The sequence below is a fragment of the Myotis daubentonii genome, chromosome 4 (genome assembly GCF_963259705.1).
Source record: "Myotis daubentonii chromosome 4, mMyoDau2.1, whole genome shotgun sequence".
NCBI classification, from domain to species: domain Eukaryota; kingdom Metazoa; phylum Chordata; class Mammalia; order Chiroptera; family Vespertilionidae; genus Myotis; species Myotis daubentonii.
Window position 1 is genome coordinate 103,160,403 of NC_081843.1, and position 20,789 is coordinate 103,181,191.

At 44.4% G+C, this 20,789-nt stretch overlaps 1 protein-coding gene across 5 annotated transcripts in view; it reads left to right on the forward strand.

The window, feature by feature from the left end:
* The window catches only part of CTNND2 (catenin delta 2), a 782,618-nt gene that overhangs the window by 445,611 nt on the left and 316,218 nt on the right, over positions 1-20,789 (forward strand). For all 5 annotated transcript variants that reach the window (XM_059694779.1, XM_059694782.1, XM_059694778.1 and 2 more), the window contains exon 7: positions 10,158-10,716. In XM_059694779.1, the coding sequence (XP_059550762.1) occupies positions 10,158-10,716 (559 nt within the window). The remainder of the gene's footprint in view (positions 1-10,157; positions 10,717-20,789) is intronic.

The following is a 20,789-nucleotide window of genomic DNA, read 5'->3' on the forward strand; positions in this document are numbered from 1 at the left end:
GGCAAGTGTGTAGGATCTAATCTAAATACTGAAATCTAATTCACCCCATTCATAGGAGTGAGGCTGTTGGTGACTATCTGAGTTCTGTTTATTTCAGCTAAGTGGTGGATGGATATTGGTACCAAGATTTATTTTCAGCTTTAGTGTGCTGCAGTATGAGAGGTGTGTTTTATTGAGTTATAGGACCTGTGACTTCCAAATTGCCAGAGAAATGCTGAACACGTAAGCCAATGTTTTCACTCAGCAGTTAGCTTTATACCTTGAAAATTCCAGTAAGATCTCCTTCATAGGATTGTCTTGGGAATCCCTTTATTCCAGTGGTTTTGCAGAGTCCTGTGACTCATTCTTTTCAATATTCTGACGGGTGCTAAAGCTCATTACTTCAAGGCTAGATTAATTTTCAGAATATCCTGTAGTCATAAAGTCCCAAAAAGGGCTAGTAAATTTCAAATTATGGCAGTAGATATCCGACCAATTTAATAAGGTCAATAATCAACAGGAAAACATTGCATTGCTTGGTCTTGAAGAGAAGGTGTAATTCTAAAGCAAGTGATTTTTCAATCTCAGTGATTTTCTCTCATTCATAAATCAAATTGGAATGCAATTTCAAAGCAATATCACAAATGTTCAATGATCCTAATTTCAATTTTTAAAAATCTAGTTTATTCAACATAATCATCATTTCGGTTATCAACACCAGGCTCTATGCCAGGCCCTGGCAATATGTGCGCAGCCTGCATTGCCCCATTGTATCAGTTTGAATAAAACTGGGTCACAAAAATTGTCATAAAATATTCATTCTCTTGTATTTCCCTAACTAAAATCTTTTAAAGTCATTCTCCATAGGCTTTAGGATGAGTTTGTGGGGCTTGGCTGGAGGAGAGAGAGTATAAGATTCTTCCCAAGAACCCCAAGGCCTTTCCAGGAAGTAATAGGAGTCCATATATAGCTACTCCTCTCCTTGCTCTCAGCATTCTTCTCAGCTACCCTGCTCCAGCATCTAACAGTCTGTAGGTTACCCCTCCATTCTTCCCTTCCTTCTCTAGGTGTTTATTGTGTGTCTGCTGTATGTCATGAGCTGATGTATCTGCTTGGTATGAAATAGTAAAAAAATAGGACCCTGACCTCCAAGAACGATTCTAGAATCAGTGGTAGGGACTCAGAAAATCAGCACAGTAAATAAGTCAATTGCATAGTTTTTTAGATGACAGTGATTCCTATAAGGTTTGCAGCCTTTCCTATAAGGAGGAAATGAATGCAGAATAGGATGAGTGGGACTCAAAGTGCAGGGTGGGTGTGGCATAGGAGGCCTTGTGGAAAAGGTGCCCTTTGGGCGAAGACATGAAAGAGAAGAGGGAGGAAGCTGGGGGACAGCGAACACATGGCTCCTGGATGGGGTGGGCTGGCTTGCTAACAGGACAGCAAGGAGGTCAAGGTTGTTACAATGGGTGCAGGAATGGTGAGGGGATGGGAGACCCAGAGTAGATCATTGTGTGGAGCTTGTGTTTTACTCAGATTGAAATGAGGAGCAGGTAGAGAATGTTAAGCAGAGGCACAACATGGCCTGGTGTATATATTGAAAGCTTCATTCTGTCATATCACATATAATAATACCCTACAGCAAGTCGCATGTAAGCCTGTTACTTCCCATCAGATTGCCTTGCTGTAAGAGCGGAAACTTACAAAATTAATCTCCATATCCCAAGTAACTGGCTCAGGGTTCACCAGATGCGCATCAGGTTCCTCCAACTCCAGTCTTACTCCTTATAATCATATTGCAAAAGGCTGTGGGTGGTGAGACGTTGAGAGAGTTGGCTCTCCTCCAGGCTCTGTCTGCTTCTACTCACATACCATTTCCTACGGATTACGTGAAATGCTGAATGTAAAACGTCTGGCATAGAGCAGTCACTCTAAAAATGTTGGTTTCTCCTCATGGCCAAACATCAAGTAGTCTCATCAAGCATTTCGTCCTTCAAGGAAACCAAATATGCAAGATGTAAGAAAGTCTCACAGGAACCTAAAGATTTTAAAGCCACTTTCATGTTCCCCAGCAGAACTGAAGAAGTGTGTGCACAGGCATAATCCTAGGGAAACACCTGCTTGCTGCAGGAAGTTAAAAATTGTGCGATAGTTCTGTTAAAGAAAACTGAACAATAGCAGAGACTCTAGGAGAGCAATAAACTTTCAAGAAGCAAAATTGCCATTTCTTTTTTTATCCGGCCTATCTATTTAATGTTGCACTGACTTCTGTGTCTTAAAAGTTCTCATTGGGCCCTAACTGGTTTGGCTCAGTGGATAGAGCATCGGCCTGTGGACTGAAAGGTCCCAGGTTCCATTCTGGTCAAGGGCATGTACCTTGGCTGTGGGCACATCCCCAGTAGGAGTGTGCAGGAGGCAGCTGATCGATGTTTCTCTCTCATCAATGTTTCTAACTCTCTATCTCTCTCCCTTCCTCCCTGTAAAAAATCAATAAAATAAAATAAGTTCTCCTTGATGCTATATCGTAATTATAAATATGCTGTGTGCTCACTTCTGCCAGAGGCTGGTGTGTTCGTTGAGTTTGGAACATTATGAATCGTGAACTCTCACATCAGGCAGTTGTGAAGGTCAAGGCCTGGTAGACACAGAGACCCACAGAGTGCAAAGGATGAGCAAATCCCTAATAAACACCTACTTATTGATCGTTGAATGACGGGGGTTATACCGAAAGACTAGTGTAACATCTCTCCAGTTTGCTTAATTATGATACAAGCTGTTTACTTGGAAAACACAAAATCACAGAGATATGTTTAGTGGACATCATGCAGCATTCGGAGGAGAAATCATATCACTTTGTATACTTTTCTTGGCATATCTTGGGGAAAGCGGCAGTTTATTTGCTTTTGAGAAAGTGTTCAGGTGCCTACCTACTGGAAATATTTTGTCATTGTTCTGCTTTAAAATCTTCTCCCTCCCTTTTCTCTTTCCAGCATAAATATATTTAATCTGACTTTAATAATTGAAAACGTTCTCATGGCAGGGAGAGCCATGTATGCATTCTACTATAACATTTCCTGTTCTTAGCAAATATTTGAGCTATTGAAGTCATACTAAATGAGCATCTTGCTGATATTAAAGTTTTATGCAGTGTAGTTTTGCCAAAGCTCATTTTTTTTTTTTTAGAAAGAGCTGCCATCAAGAAACCCCTCCTTATGTATTCTCAGAGATAAAGTTTTATTTTTTTCTTCTAAATGTTCTTTCCCCTGGCAGACCCTATTAGTGACCATATAAAATACTTTCAGAATACTCATTCATAATTTTCCTAATCATACTTTTATTAAAGGGAGGCCAGCAAGAAGGCAAACCACCCAGGATGCAAAAGCCTACGGCACTCTGTTTCCTGGGAAATGGACCCACTGCCACCTTTGTCCAGCTCCACTGACAGGGACAGTGCGGTTTGCAAGGTCTCTCTCACCCACACTCTCCACCTCTTTCATACTTTCGGGACAGTCGTGCAAAGAGAAAGCATTTGGGATAGTCTCCCTTATTTTCTCCAAAATCATAGCTCTCCTGGTTCTTTGAAATGAGATGTTCTCACCAGAGAAAGGTATTCCTTCCAAGTGCTTTGTTTTTTCAGTTGTTCAAGTTTACTTTGCTCTGGGCACGTTCAGTGTTAGCAGGATGCCACTGCCTGGTAACCCCAGCCTTTCCTCATCCCAGCAGTGGTGACTCCAGGGACAGTCTGTGAACTGTGTACGGAGCCTCCTTTTTACTTTGTTTCGTGTTTTTACCAAAACCAGCCCTCCTCAAGGGAATTGCTAGACAAGGTACTTGATGATTTTACTTGGCTATTTCTGAAATCAAATGTTTCTCACGGTATCAGGATTTTCTACCTTGGGAATTATTTTAGAAAGTGGCACTTTCTGAAGACAATTTCAAAGGAGAAGTAAAATTTAGGAAGCAATGATAGTAGTGTTCAAGCACATTTATCCCAGGGAGTAAGTTCAAGGGCACAAAACTTAGGTGGGGATGTAGATTCATTTTAATTGCATCATATTACAGGACATTTCATCTGAAACCTAAGCAAGACTGTTTACATTGTGGAGTTGCTGATTTATTGTTTCCAAGTTGTGAGAGTAAATGTCTTTGCTCGTATACAAGTGCAAGTTTAATGCCCTATGCAAACGTGCCGGGGTCCAACCCCAGCAGGTCCAGGGGTCCCCAAAGGTGTGGACGGAGTCGGCGAAGAAGGAATGACATGGAGACAGCGTTCAGTTGATCAGCAGCCTAGCCAGGATCTCCAGCCAGGATCTCCAGCCAAGTTCTGGTCTGGATCTCCAGAGAGGTTCTGCTTAGGATCTCCAGCCAGGTTCTGTCCAGGTTCTCCAGCCAGGTCCAGTCACCAGGTTCTAGTCAGGTTCTCTTGCCATGTTCTATAGTCAGGTTCAGTCCAGGATCTTTTGCCATGTTCTCTCCAGCGAAGTTCTTCTGTCTCCAGGCTCCGTGTAGGTTCTGTCTTCTGAATTCTGTCTTCTAAGTTCTGAGTCTTGCTGTCTTGTTACATCTGTATTTATACCAGTTGATTCAATCCTATCAATCTCTATTACAAAGGTTAGGGCGTTTCTTATCTCCATTCCAGGGAGTAAAGATTATGTAGCTTAAGCATGATTGTTCATAGTTAAAGTGATTAATTACCCGCCTGGCACTTAGTTGAGGGGTTTTATTCCCTCCCTAACTTCAGGGGAAAATCCCTACCTGGGGATTCAACCTTTCTCGGAGAGGTGACCTTGGTTAAAACACAGCACCAAGAAGGTGAGGAAACATATTAAGAACTGTATGCTATATATGCCAGGTCCCTTGAAACAGCAAGGATGGACCGGCTCCCGGCACAAACGCAGCTTAGGAAAGCTCAACAAATCCTCAGATGTTTTAATCAGCATACATAGCTGATAGTACTAAATCACGCTACCAGTTTGTTTTGGTTTAGAGTGGATTTCTTCAAAGATGGTATTTTAAAGCATGTCCTGTTTTGGGGTATTTAAAAATTGTTCAGGCTTTTTAACTCATGGAAAGAAGTCTTCTGTCCTTGTTTTTACTTTCTCACAGTCCTGTCACCACTTAACCCTCTCTTCACTCCCCGATGGGTCCTGGATTGGAGAGGGTGCAGACTGGGCTGGGGGACACCCCCTCCCGTGCACGAATTTCGTGCACTGAGCCTCTACTATAATATAAAAACCACTACTGTAGTATATTCTAAACCTGATCCCTCTGAAACTTACACATAAACTATCATGCAGATGAAATATTTAATATGACAGAGCTTTATTGAGTTAGGTGTATTGCTCCTGTCTCATTAAAACACAATTCCTGCATGTTTTAAATCTGAGGTGTAAGCTACATACGGCATTCATAGAAATTGGAAGTAATGTTTTTCATTTTTCTCTTGATGAAGTTCCCATAATAGGAAGCAAGAAAGGAATGACATTTTATGTTCACAAAACTCTGCCTGTCAGAGGCTATTCTGTCAGGGCATCTGCTGGCAATATTCTACTTGTCAATTTCACATACCTGGTCCCCCATTTTGGAGGGGTGGGGATGACAAAGTAGCCCTTCAAAGAGCTGAAAATAAAGACACCAACAGGAACTGTTCCTGCCAAGAGCTCATGCTGTGATCCAGGACAGTTTTGGAGCCCAATCTTCTCCAAATCTATTGAAAAATTGTTATATCGTCTTTTCTCTTCTAAAGGTCTCATCATCAGTGAAAATCGTATTTTAATTCCCATTGCTAGTACATACACATGCCCAACTATCCTCTGGGATGAAGGGTGTGGTTGTCTTTTTTGATTTTTTTAAGTGAAGTTTTGCAATTCTAACTTTAAAATTGGATTTACAGTTTAGTGGTGTTTACATACATTTAAGGTAGAATTGAGCTTCCACGACAGTAAAGTGGATGCAATACTTTGTGTGTTGAAATGTGTATATATTATATCTAATCCAATGAGCTAGGTAGTAATAAGCCAGCCTATGAATTGGGCAGTAGGCTTGAAGTGCAGCCTTTTGTATCCCTAACTGGCTAAGAATTGCTAAATGAATTATACAATGGAACAAAAAAATAAACACAAGAATGGAAACAAGCTCTCTAAAGATTACTGTTTTTGTCTAATTCATGTTAAAAACATATTTCTTAGTTTAGCCAAAGAACCACACACTTTGTACTCCATAGGCAACCGAACGGAGTGTAACACCCCTGGATTATATATTGTAAACTGCAGAAGGGCTTATACAACTGTGTGGTCCAGTAAGGTCGCCACTGGCCACACTTGAGTACTTAAATTCAACTTAAATCAAACAGTTCAGATCAAATGTGTGTTAAAATCCAGTGCACATGTCAAGTGCCCACTAGGCCACTGTGTCTGTTGGCTGTCATATTAGACAGTGAAGATTTTAAACATTTCCACCCCGAACAATATCAATCTGAAAGAGTATATAACATTTTAGTGGTTACGTTGTTCTCTTCTCATGTAAAAATTATTGGCTAAATTTCACCAATATCTTGCAATATTTAGAAATATTTTTGATTGGCTGCTACAGCCTGTCAAAATTTGTGGAGCTAGTATGGCAGTTCTCAAAACTTCAGCAGATTTGCGGCTATTTAACAAACCTTATTAGACAATAGTATCCAGCAGAGTTAGCATTCCTGAGACTCAAAGTTCCAACAAATTAAAAAAAAAAAAAAAGTTCCAACATATTAAAAGAAAAGTGTTTGTAAAATTTATTCAAGGTTTCTCTAGGATCTGTGTCATTCTAATATTTAAATATTAGAATAATTTTTCATATTGGTATCGAATTCGTGCACCAGTGGGGTCCCTTGGCCTGGCCTGCGGGATCAAGCCAAAACCGGTTCTCTGTCATCCCCCGAAGGGTCCTGGATTGCAAGAGGGCACAGGCCAGGCCAAGGGACCCCACCAGTGCACAATCGGGGCCAGAGAGGGACGTGGGAAGTCTTCAGGGTATGTCCGGCCCATCTTGCTATCTCCGGATTAGCAGGACCCCAGCAGCAAGCTAACCTACCAGTTGGAGCATCTGCCCCCTGGTGCTCAGTGCACATCATAGCAAGCGGTTGAATGGTCTTAGCATATCATTAGCATATTACACTTCGATTGGTTGAATGCATGACAAGACACTTAGCATATTAGGCTTTTATTATGTAGGATTCTGCTACTTGGTAATAACACCATTAATGTCTTGTATGGTTATTATGAATATCATATATCCAAGACATAAGGAAAGGTGTTTGTTGTGTTGTAAGCAAGGGGCTATTGTCACACCCTCTGGTACTCTTTCTCCTTGTGCTCCTGCGGGAAGACTTCACAGAAATCGCTGCCTGAGGCTCTCCTGTTCCTTGCCTGCTGGGTCCTGTGCTGCTGAACATTGCTCAGGTCCCAGGAGAGCTGCAGAAATAAAGGGAAGGCAGAAGCTGACTGCCTGCACCTTAGCAAGTGCTTCCCAGACCAGCAGCAGCTGCTAGAAATGCAGACACTCTGTCCCACTCCATGCCCTGCAGCACAATCTCTTCTAGCTCAGTGGCTTGCAGACTTTAGGGATCACCAAAATCCCTGTGATCCAGAGAACTTGCTAAAATGCACACCTTTGGGCCCCTCCTTCTGAGTTTCTGAATCAGTAAAGAGGAGGTGATGCCAGCACTGCTCTGGATGCTAGCTGCTGGAACAGGGACCACACTTGGAAAACTACTGCTCTAGGGATAACTCTCACATTCGGTTGCACATTGGAATCACCTGGTGAGCTTCCAAAAAGCCTGATGGTTAAGCCTCACCTCCAGAGATTCTGAGTTAAATGGCTAAAGTACAGCATGGATACTGGGACCTCTTCAAAAGCTCCCCTGGCGATTATAACGTGCAGCCAAGTTTGAGAAGCCCAGTCTGTGCATTTCATGCTCAGAACTTCTTCCAAGAGGAAAGCAAGAATTGGGCCTAAGCACCATGTCTCTGGATGCTGCTGGAATATCTCTCGGGGGTTCAGGGTAAGCACAGCAGTTCTGCACTTCTCCACCTTCCTCTGCGCATGACAGCCCTCATTGCCAAAGCCTCGGGACCAGCTTTACTAACAGTTTTTTCATTCATTCCATAAACATTCGTGGCATATCTGCTATGAATTAGTCTTTGCTCTAGTTTCTGGAGACACATCATTGAACAAATCATGGAGCTTACATTTACTTCCCACCGACTGTTAAACTCAAAATACGTGCTCTGTGGTGTGAGAGGAGAATCAGACTGAACAGAGGACTGGTAAATACAGATTTTATTCAGAAATAAATGATTGCAATAGGGGAAAGAGACCTCAGTCTAGACTGGGTTCAATTGCAAATATAACAACAGAAAAATGGGAATTTATAGCTGAAGACCAGGGTGGGGTCAGTGGGCAGAAAGTTGCTAAGAGGAAACACCATGGGGAAGGGGTTCTGGTTAAAGTGACCCGGCAGGATGCTTGCTGAAGGCAGGCCTGGGTGCTGAGATGCCGCCTGGGGATGGTGGCAGACCAGGAACTCTGCCTGATATGGAGGGTGAGCGGACATGGGGGAAAAGGAAGGGATTCTGTAGGATTCTTGCTAAAACTGTGCAATGCAGAGATGAGCACAGGGCCTCGTTCAAAACAGAGGGGCTTGACTAGAGTTTGCTCAAGGAGAGAATCTTTGTCAGTGGAGAAAGAGAGAGAGAGAGAGAGAGAGAGAGAGAGAGAGAGAGAGAGAGAGAGAGAGAGAGAGAGAGACTTACACATACATACCAAATATGTATATTATATGTAAATAAATACACACACCCCTCACATGGAGAATGTCTTTCAACAGTTTGATTCCCTGTCATTCCATGCAGCTCTTACTAGAGGATTTTGATGTTGCTCCTTTAATTCCCTCAGCTTTTTCGCATGAGTCTGACATCCCAGATAAAATTTGGAATGCTGTGGATGTGGGGATGGAAGAGCCCAGTCTGTTATTTGCCAGTTGCCATTCCAAAACGGGTGGAGAGGCATAATTGAAACTTTTAATGGATAGCATCTGTTCAGTCTCTCTCACCCTTCCCTTCATCTCGTCAGCTTCCTCCTCCCCACCCAGTTCCCATCCCTAATTTCAAAGCCTTCCTTCCCAGCGCCTCTCTTTCTGTGTGTACAACCCCACCCGACTTTTCACACCAGCCTGCTCTCAGAAACCTCTCTGCTCCTCAGGGAAGCCGGGATCCTCCCAGACCTCCTGCCCAGAAGAGGTTGACAATGTAGTGTTTTCATTCGAATGCAAATTTGGCTCTGGATGAGATTCAAGGAAAGTGATTTCCCCTCCAACTGTCTCCGCCCCAGCCCTTGTGGTCTTTCGTGTTCCTGTATAGGAAGGGGGACCACTGACTTTTCAATGTGAAGACACAGCTGCAGGGGGTTCTTAAAAGTGAGCCACAGAAAGAGATGCTGAAAGATTTGGAGCGCGGCATTACAATCTAGAAAAGGGAGGCTTTTGAATTTGAAATTGCTCTGATTCCTCTAGAAGTGTGTGTGTGTGTGTGTGTGTGTGTGTGTGTGTGTGTGTTTCATCACACTGAAAGACCAAGCGTCTTTATTGCAAAATAATACTTTCCCCTCCTTATTTGTTATCCAAGAAGAATTCGCAAGACACTAGCACAGAATAAACTCTAGGAAGTATGCTCTCCTTGCTGTTCTCCCGATAAGTATGCAGCTTGGCCAGTTTCGGAGGCAGAAACTGTTTCCAGTGGAATGCCCGTGGGGGCGAGTGGGGGGGGGGGGAGATTTAATGCCTGAATTTCTCGTTAACATGAACAAATCGTGATTGCCCTCAACTAGCTCAAGGTGGCCCTGTTGGGTGGCCTTTTAAAATCCTCATGTGACTACTGCGATGCCTCTGCTATTCCAGAAACATCTTTGCCCCGTAAGCAGAATACTGTCCCCTTTACCACACCTGCTGCCACTGTCAGCCGCCTTTGCTAGTTGTTTTTTTCTTTCTGTTGGAGAAACACCTGCCTGACGCCGGAGGGCCGTCGGGATCCCGCAAGCCGCGGTGCTCTCGGGCGGCGGGGCGCCCCGCGTCCCTCCCTCGGCGGGCGGGGCGCCCAGCTTCCCCGGCTAAACGCGCGTGTTCTCTGCTCTTCCGCGCACAGGGCACCACGAGCCGCGCGGGGCACCTGCCGGGGCCCGAGCCCGCGCCGCCGCCGCCGCCGCCGCCGCCGCCGCGGGAGCCGTTCGCGCCCAGCCTGGGCAGCGCCTTCCACCTGCCGGACGCGCCGCCCGCCGCGCTCTACTACTCCAGCTCCACGCTGCCCGCGCCGCCGCGCGGGGGCTCCCCGCTGGCCGGCGCGCAGGGCGGCTCGCCCACCAAGCTGCAGCGGGGGGGCTCGGCCCCCGAGGGCGCCGCCTACGCCGCGCCGCGCGGCTCCTCGCCCAAGCAGTCGCCCAGCCGCCTGGCCAAGTCCTACAGCACCAGCTCGCCCATCAACATCGTCGTGTCCTCGGCCGGCCTGTCCCCGATCCGCGTGACCTCGCCCCCCACCGTGCAGTCCACCATCTCCTCCTCGCCCATCCACCAGCTGAGCTCCACCATCGGCACGTACGCCACCCTGTCGCCCACCAAGCGCCTGGTCCACGCGTCCGACCAGTACAGCAAGCACTCGCAGGAGCTGTATGCCACCGCCACCCTCCAGAGGCCGGGCAGCCTGGCAGGTAAAGGGCTCCCTGCCCACCTTCCCTGGCTCCGCCATGGGGGCACCTGGGCACATTGTGGGGTGGCTGGTGGGCAGGATGGAGACGTACAGCTGGGTTGGAGCCATGCTCAAGCTGGGCCTGTCTGTGGGCCAGGGTCCAGCACCTGCAGGGCGTCCCTTAGCTGTGTGTGGTTCTAAACTAAAATAAGCTGCTTCTTTTTAAAAAGTAATGCAGTCTCTCAAACTCTAATTCCTCCCCCATCAGAAGATTTAGACATTCGTAAAACTAAGTCAAATTTAATGAAGAATCTCATAGACCTGTTGAGTGTATCCAGAAAAAGACCAAAGCAAGTAAAACTCACCATATTTATATGATTACCTATAGTGATCTACACTTAGCCGTAGAAGAAAGTATTGGATTTTCCCCAAAGTTGACATTCAGTTTGCATTGATTTCAGTAGTAGTGAAAAAAGTAACCAATGATGAATTGCCTTGAAATTTTACTACTTGGTTATGGCTGGAATGTATTGTATTTTATCTAAATTTAGTCACTGGGAACAGTAAAGGACTCCCCCACACCTGTCAGTGGAATTTACATGTGGGAAGGGTGATGATAATGAAGGCCCTTGAATTTGTACTTGTTTATTACAGGAAATGAGGGGCTGGGGTTGGGAAAGAAAGCTGCTTTTCCCTGCCCATACAGAGTAGGTAACATGTCTGTGGTTGGTCCTTTTGTCCATCAGAAACCAGGCTGAGCAGGTGACTCTGCTGGTAGCACCATATGTTCAGCTAAACCAGACATGATGATTGAAAAACTAATGTGTTGTCTCCCAAACACCTGACAACTCACCTGGGTTTATTGGCAACTCTTTTTTTCTTATGAAAGTGCTAGGGGCCCCGTGCACGAATTCGTGCACCTTGAAAGGAACTGTGCGTCACAATGCTGCGGTGGGCACAGGGGAGGGTCTTGGCCCATCTTTCATGCCTCTGCCCAGCCCCTTCCGCTGCAGCCCCTGGTCCCCTGTCTGCCAGCAGCCCTGCTCTTGCCACCACTGCTCCCAGGCACTGATGGCGCCAGCCCCTCCTGCACCCACTGACAGCATGGAGCCATTGGGGCCAGAGCCAGCAGTGGGTGTGAGCGGGGCCGGCACCATCAGCTGGTGCGAGCGGTGGCTGCTGCCCCCATCGCCCCCCGGGAGCAGGGGGAGGTGGAGAAGCCCTCAGGGGCAATTGGGACTGGTGCCGGGTGCCTGCAGTGAGTGCGAGTGGCAGCGTCCGCTGCAGGTGCAAGAAGGGCTGGCACCAGCAGTGGGTGAAAGAGGCGGTTGCTGGCCCCGATCACCCCTCAGGAACAGGGGGAAGTGGAGAAGCCCTGAGGGGTGATCGGGGACAGCAGCTGCTATTGGCACCCGCTGATGGCACTGAGTGATCAGGGCCGGTGCCAGGCGTCAGCACAGGTGTGAGCGCCAGGCGGGACTGCGGCACGTGGGAGTAAAGAATTTTCAGTAACCACTGAGGGCTCACCCTGATGACAGCGACTGGCACCCCGCCTTGGTCTGGCACCCCCCACTCTCCTGCTCCACCATCCCGCCGTGGCCGCCACCACCATGTTCCGCTCTATGCCGCCTGCTGCTGACGCCTGCCATGTTCTACGTGCACCCCCTGGTGGTCAGTGCATGTCATAGCGACTGGTTGTTTGGTTGATCAGTTGTTCCTCCATCTGGTCTATTTGCATAGAGGATATATATATATATATATATATATATATATATATATATATATATATATATATATATGGACTAGAGGCCTGGTGCATGAAATCCATGCACTGGGGAGGGGTCCCTCAGCCAAGCCTGCGCTATCTTGCAGTTCGGGAGCCCTTGCTCCTTACAGCCCTCCTGCTTGCTGCTCCTTACCACTCGCCTCGCTGCTCCTTAGTGCTGCTGTAAAGGCAGGAGAGGCTCCCGCCACCACTGCTGCACTCGCCAGCCATGAGCCTGGCTCTGGCTGAGCAGCGCTCCCCCTGTGGGAGCACACTGACCACTAGGGGGCAGCTCCTGTGTTGAGCGTCTGCCTCCTGGTGGTCAGTGCACATCATAGCGACCAGTCGTTCTGGTTCTGTATAACAGTTCTGTATAACAGTTGCTTAGGCTTTTATTATATAGATATAGATTAGGTAATTAGATGCTGTGTTCATTCCTTTTGTAATATAAATAGATGACTGTGAAGACATCCTATATAATAAAGAGCTAATATGCTAATTAGACCGGATGGCAGAATGACCTTCCAGAACGACCTTTTGGAACGACCAGTGGGCAGGGAGTGGGGCCGTGAGGAAGCTGGGGCTGTAAGGGCCAAGGCAGCCATGGCTGTGAGGGCCGAGCCCCTTGCAGAATTTTGTGCATCGGTCCTCTAGTATAAAATAAAGAAAGGAACCTGGTGCATACATGAAGCAGGTGTCCAAGGGTGTCTTTCATTTCGCACAGTAATTGCTGGAAATTACTGGTGTGGTATAACAGGGTGAAGGTGGCAATTCCCCTGCCCCAATTATGCTAAGTGTGTTTACTGAAGTGAACATAGTGTTGTCTTTCACTCACTCCCCCTTTCTCTTTAATAGAATTTTGGAGGTAGACCATTACTAATGCCAACCCGCTACTAGTACCAAAATATCCGTAAGGCAGGAACTAAGAAGCACTCTGGTTGGAAGAGAGGGCTAGGAGACATGTATGGAAACTTCGTTTTATAAGTTTACAAATAACTAGATCATGTCAAAGGGTGGGGAACTGGTGGAACTCTTGGGAGATTAAAGCTCCATGACATTCTTCCCATTCACCATCGAGAAGAGGAAACTGAGGCGCAAAGTGTCCAGGTGACTTGCTAAAGGTTGTTTCATTGCCTTAGCTTCCAGCTCTGTCCCACTGGTTATACATGCTAAGCTGTGCATGTGCTGCATTATTTTACTAAGAATAGGGAATGTGGTCTGGTGGAGAGGTTGGGGGTGTGCCAATGGAGCAATCCCATAGCTCCTTATATCATGAATTAAGGAAACGGTTGTAAAAGTAAGTATGTTGTGAAAACTGATCCCACTCTAGTATCTAGAGTGAATGTTTCTGAGGGTCTGATGTGTGTGTGTGTGTGTGTGTGTGTGTATGTATGTGTGGGTTGGGAGGCAGTGTAGAAGGCTTTGGCTAGAAAGAGAACTGCCATTGGTCAGCACAGTCTCTTGTGCCTTCTCTTCCCTCCCCATTTCCATCTGTTCCTCAGATTCTCTGACCATATTTCATTTTTGCTACCTTGTGAAAAAAATCAACTTGTCATTTAACATTTTTAATTTTAGAGTTTCAATGAACACTTGTAATGTTTGAAATACTTTGTTTAAAATGCATGCTTTTAGATGTTCACTTAAAGATTCTTTTTATGTAAATTGCTGCTGTTGGTTTTGAGTTTAAAATTCCAGGGTGGAGCAAAAGTAGATATACAGTCATAAGTACACAAAACAGATTTTATTCTTGTGTTATTATTTATTTATTATTGTATTATTTTTTATATGAACAACTGTAAACCTACTGTGGCCCCACCTTATATTTTATAACTCCACATAAATACTTGGGTTGCATAAGATCAGATACCCCATTCAGAAATTAGAAAACTATGGCCCAGGAAAGGTGTGGGGACAGACTCATGGTTGTGACAGACCAGGAATATTGGAGCTTTTGGACCCCATGCCTAAATCAGGGTGCCTGATAGCATTCCAGGTGTCGTGAACTTTGGAGCCACCTTGTTTGCTAATTGAGAGTACCATTACAGTCAAGACTGAAAAATTGCTTTCGGATTTTCAAGGCTGTGACTTTGTAGATTTGTCACTGATAACTAGGACATATAAATATGGAATAGGTACTGACTTTCACTTTTGAATGAATTAATTTATTCCATAATTATTTATTAAGCACCTCTGATTTACTGGCACTGATTTAGAGCTTAGAGAGTAGTGATCAATATCAACCAATATCTCTGAGCTCCTTTCAAATGGAGAAGACAAAATAATCAAGGTAAATATTTTTTTAATATATTTGTATTGATTTCAGAGAGGAAGGGAGAGGGAGATAGAAACATCAATGATGAGAAAGAATCATTTACCGGCTGTCTCCTGCATGCTCCACACTGGGGATCGAGCCCACAACCCGGGCATGTGCTCTGACCGGGAATCAAACCGTGACCTCCTGGTTCATAGGTCGATGCTCAACCACTGAGCCATGTCAGCCAGGCAAGGTAAATATTTTTGATAGAGTGGCCAGGGACAGCTCTAATTCAGTGGTTCTCAACCTTCCTAATGCCGCGACCCTTTAATACAGTTCCTCATATTGTGGTGACCCCCAACCATACAATTATTTTTGTTGCTACTTCATAACTGTAACTTTGCTACTGTTATGAATCGTAATGTAAATATCTGATATGCAGGATGTATTTTCATTGTTACAAATTGGACATAATTAAAGCATAGTGATTAATCACAAAAACACTATGTAATTATATATGTGTTTTCCTATGGTCTTAGGCGACCCACAGGTTCAGAACCGCTGCTCTAGATACACTCTCCTTGCTGTCCTGCAAACATATCAGACATGCCCCTATTTACCAGCCTTGCACGTCTGTTCCTTTTATTCAGAATGCCCTTACTCTAGATCAGCGGTTCTCAACCTGTGGGTCGCGACCCCTTTGGGAGTTGAATGACCCTTTCACAGGGGTCGCCTAAGACCATCGGAAAACACATATATAATTACATAGTGTTTTTGTGATTAATCACTATGCTTTAATTATGTCCAATTTGTAACAATGAAAATACATCCTGCATATCAGATATTTACATTACGATTCATAACAGTAGCAAAGTTACAGTTATGAAGTAGCAATAAAAATAATTGTATGGTTGTGGGTCACCACAACATGAGGAACTGTATTAAAGGGTTGCGGCATTAGGAAGGTTGAGAACCACTGATCTAGAGAAAGAGTGCAAAGAAATGGCATGAAGTCAGTGAAGTGACCAGCAAGGAAGGTCTTATAAGTCTTGATGAGGATGCTGGCTGTGCTAAATCCATGTGAGCCATTGAAGATTTCAGCAGAGGAGTGACATAATCTGACGTAGTGTATATAACAGTAACCCTGGGTACTTGTAGAGAATACACTTTTGGGGGTTAAGGGCAAAATCATGAATACCAGTTAAGGGTTATGGCAGTAATCTAAGCAAGAAATGATTATGATGTGGGCCAGGATGGTGGCATTGAAGGTTATGAAAAGTGGTGTAATTCTGGGTGTATATGTATGGTAGCGCCCACTGGATTTTACCACGGACTAGGTGATGATGATAAGAGAAAGAGGACTAAGGCTGTCACTGAACCAACAACCAGAAGAATGGAGTCACCACTGACTGAGACAGGTGTGCTGCAGAGGGATCCGGTTGGTTTTGGGGACAGTGCTCGTAAATATTAAGATTTTGGTTTTGGACGTGTGGTGCCTATCAGAATCAAAATGCACATGTTAAGTATACAGTTGGATGTGCAAGTCAGAGTTCAGGGGAGAATCTCAGGCTGGTGATAAAAACTAGGGAGTGGAGTCATCATCAGGTAGATAGTATTTAAGACCAGGAGTCTAGAAGAAGTTACCCTGGGAAGTAAGTATGGAGAGAAGAGGTCCAAGGACTGAGGAGCCCTAGTGCCTCCCACAAATGTATCGGTCTGATAGTTGAGAAGGTCAGTGCCATTTCTTAGAAGCCAAAAGAACAGCCTGTCACAATAAACTATGCCCAGCCCAGTTAAAAAGTCAAGACAAAGGAAGACTGTTGGCTGACATTGGTTAGCAGAGTGTATTCATTGGCGAGTTTGAAAGAGTAGTTTCAGTGAAGGGTAGTGGTAAAATCCTACTGGAAGTGGGGATCCAAGAGATAATGGGAGGAGAAAAACTAGAGATCAAAAACGTGCATAATGTTTTCAAGAAGTGGTTCTTGTTTAGCTGCAAATATTTCCAAATTTGTAGAAATTCTGTTTGAGGATTTTAGGTGAGCAGTTGTGTGGACACTTGGTGAGGAACACACACCCACACGTTCCACTACCAGGGGTGGGCAAACTTTTTGACTCGAGGGCCACAATGGATTCTTAAACTGGACCGGAGGGCCGGAACAAAAGCATGGATGGAGTGTTTGTGTAAACTAATATAAATTCAAAGTAAACATCATTACATAAAAGGGTACGGTCTTTTTTTTTTTTTTTTTTTAGTTTTATTCATTTCAAACGGGCCGGATCCGGCCCGCTGGCCATAGTTTGCCCACGGCTGCACTAGACCTTCCTGATGGCCAAGCTTTCTAAAGTCCTGCCCATGATCTCAGAGTTCCACCTCTCTGGGAAAACAGCACACTTCAGAGTCAACCTAGAACAGTATAATTTCTCAGATGTTAAGCCATCAGACTCCAAAGACCTCTTAGAATTTTTTCTTTCTTTAAATTGTCTCTCTTTTCATCATCTAGTGATGCCTTCCTGGAAACACAGCTCTGCCTTCCTGTTAAAGGTCCCTAACCTAGGGGCATGACTTGCCTGCTTAAAATTGTTCCCTTATCTAGGTTTTTACAACAATATGTATCTCACAATGTCAGACAAATAGAAGGAAATACATATAAAATTCTAGTACATTGGCCAGCTCAATAGAAGATAACTTTATTACTTAATAATACCTGCCATACCAACTTGGATGTGCAAGGAAGAGGTCATTTGTTTTTGTTTCAGACACAAAGCAGGTCTTTTGAGTCCCCAAACCTTCCAGTGTCTGTGTTGGGCACACAAAGATGAGTGAAGGATAACCGCTGCCCTCAGGAGACCTAGTTGGTAATGGATATAAGAACAGACTGTTTGAAATCCAGTGCTCGGGTGAGGCACGTTGGTTACTATGGGAACATGCTAGAGGGGCCTGTTATAGTGGGGATCAGACATGTGCTGCAAATGCTTCCTTAGTGCGGTGGCTCCAGAGCTAAGCACCAGGAATAGAACTAGTAAGAAAAGGTAGCTGGAGCAAAGAGTAGAGAAGGGGTGTGATGCAAGGTGTGGCGGAAAGGTGTAGGGGTCATCAGCAGATCAGGCTTTCTTGAGGCAGAAATGAGTGATGGGCTTGGGATTGGAGATGAGGGAGGAGATGAGTGGTAAAGGGCTTATAGTGAGTGTCACCCTTCCAACAGAGGACTGACCTGATCATATTAGAAACTTCATTCTGGGGGCTGTGCCGAGAAAGGATTTTCAGTGAAAAAATGGGCAGGGAAACACCTAGAAAGGCATTTGAAGAGTCCTTCTCTGCTCCCAGATCTAGTTATTAAAACTTTCACCCATTTATTTTGAAATGGGACAATTCAAAAATTATCACTCATAAATAGTACAGGAAGAAGGCTAGATAAATGACATAAGTAGCTTTAACATGTTTCTCCTGACAAATAGGTTGTTTAATTTTATTGTTTACGAATTAAAAGTTAAATGTATTCATTTTATTCACAATGAATAAAATTAGGTTAAAAAAATAATTGCGATTTAAAGCATTTGCAAATGCCAGATATTGTGCCAGATACTTAACAAACTGTGTCTCATGTTTTTTCCAGTAACTTATGTACAATTTTCACCCCTATTGTACAGATTCAAAAACTGAGACTGATGGGTGATAAGTTTCTTGCCCAAAGTTATGTGTCTGGGCCACAGAGATGTGATTTGAACCTCAATTACTTTGAGTCCATCTTCTCTATATCTTAAATATACATGATATATGGGTAGAAAGTATATTGTGTTATTGAAGAGAAACATCAAGAATGTAAAAATGCAATGTACATTTTTAACTTTTGTAAATGACTAGTGATTTTAAAGAAAGCAAAAGTTTGCCTACCATATGGCAACCTTGCTAATTAAAATGAGGTTAACAGGCTTTCATCATTCTATCGAATATAACTTTACCAATTTTTGTTCACTTCTGTAAGAAAAATAGCATGATCCTTTCCTTTTCTGGCTTAGAGCAAAATTAATCCCATTAGAAATAGAAATCTGAGTTATAAATATGCATTAAAGTTAAGTCAAACATCACAAGCATATTTTGAGGCAAACTTGAAATGGATTAAATGTAGATTTGTACATTTACTGATTGCAAAGAAAATTGACCTAATATGGAGAGGAATTTAGTCAAGGCGTGTCCACCTTGTACCCCAGCCAGATGGATATAAAACACAGTATTTTGAGTGGATCACATATTATAAACCCTAAATTTCATATATTTTCAGATTTCAGACTTGCTAGTTCTGCCAGGTGCACCTGTTATAAGAAAGAAAAAGGAAAAAAATAAAAAGCCTAATCCTAGAATAAAGCTTTGCCATCTCTGGTGGCAGGTTCTCAAAGGAAACATGAAGTCTCCCCAGATAATGAGCCAGTTTGTTTAGTACACAGCACTTGAGATATGGTCAGAATGCAATAGGATATGTGGCTTCCACTCCTCCTTTACATTGCATTTCCTGAAGGTGAAATTTGCCTGCAGGGCACAAATGCTTGATCAGTTCTTGTGAACCTCCTGCTCACCCAGAAGTAAAAAAATAAAATAAAATAGTCATAGTTTAGACCTGCTAATTAGAATGTGATCAGCCAGTGAAATCAATCCACACTTTAATCTTCTTTCAAAGGTTGTTAAAAAAGCTGACTCTCCACCAGAATTTCCGGGTTTTTTTGAAGTTAGACCCCTCCCCCAACCTCAGAAGCTTTCTGGCATTGCATAGAGGCTGTGCCTCTTAGCCCCAGCCCCTTCCCCCTGTGCTCTTGCTCTGGGGGCCGAACCCAGCCATCCTGGTGTAGATCAACAAGCTTGAGAAGTGCAGGTCTATTCCCACACATGGACCCTTCCCTGCTTCCACCATCAAAGTGAACATTCCTCAGCCTTTGCCCCCTAGATTCGGGGACCCCATTTTATAGCGGAGAACCTTCCTCCAAGTGGTCCCATGGAAGCCCCCTATCTCCGGGCTCTCCCTACCTAGAGCATGGATACTGCCATCTCTTCGGCACACCTCCTCTGCACCTGCTGACTCCTGCCTAACAGCCTCCATCTGCTCAGCGACCCAGAAACGGTGACCAGGCATTCCTTTGTAGTCACTTGACACAGCATCTCATTCCCAGTTATATTGGTATCTGGTTTCCGTCCAGTGGTGTTTGGGTCAGACTGCAGCAGCGAAAGGCTGTTTTAACATCCGGTTACTGTAAGCGGGTGGCTGCTTCTGAAACTCAATATTTGGGATGCTAGGTGGCCCCAAAGGCCTCCCTGATGTCTTTCTTTTTTGTTGATTCACAGAAATTAATACCTCCCCTTCCTGCCTACCATATGGCAACCTTGCTAATTAAAATGAGGTTAACAGGCTTTCTTTTGTTCAGGTTTTTGTTTGGTAGGAAAATGGTATTTTTATGTAGAACTCTATCAAAGCTTTTGCAATATTATTGATGCTTATATGATATTGATCATGCTTAACTAGGAAATGTAAATTTAAAAATGAAACTGTATCTTGGACAATAGTTCAAGATGGTGTATTCTAGCCACTCATGTCCCCTCTGTCTCAGACATCTTCCCTATGTCTCAGACCCCTTGAAAAATAACATACAGGACTGCAACCGAGAATGACGTTGTGAAAAAGACAAGAACACAGAGGCCCGAGGCCAGGGGGTGGGTGTCACAGACAAGTAAGCCTTTTTAGGAACTTTCTAGAAAGCAAAGTAGATAGGAGTGGTATGCAATTAAAAATGTCCAAGTTTCTCCCAAGAATCTGCTCTGTCAGCACAGCGGAGGTGGACCGGCTGCCTTCAGTGAATTCTTGGACAGGCTCAAGGGTCAGATTTAGTTGAGGGGCTGGGAGAGAAGAGAGGCCTCAAGATGAAGGGATCCATTGAAAGTCAGGGCTCCAGGCATTTCTGAGTTGGCTGCCTCCTCCCACTCATGTCCGCTCTCTCCTACCAAGATGTTGCCATGTAGCCCATGCCTACTGCAAGGAGAAGAACAGGGGTTGACAATTGAAGAAACTGAACAAACTGTCTGAGAAAGTAG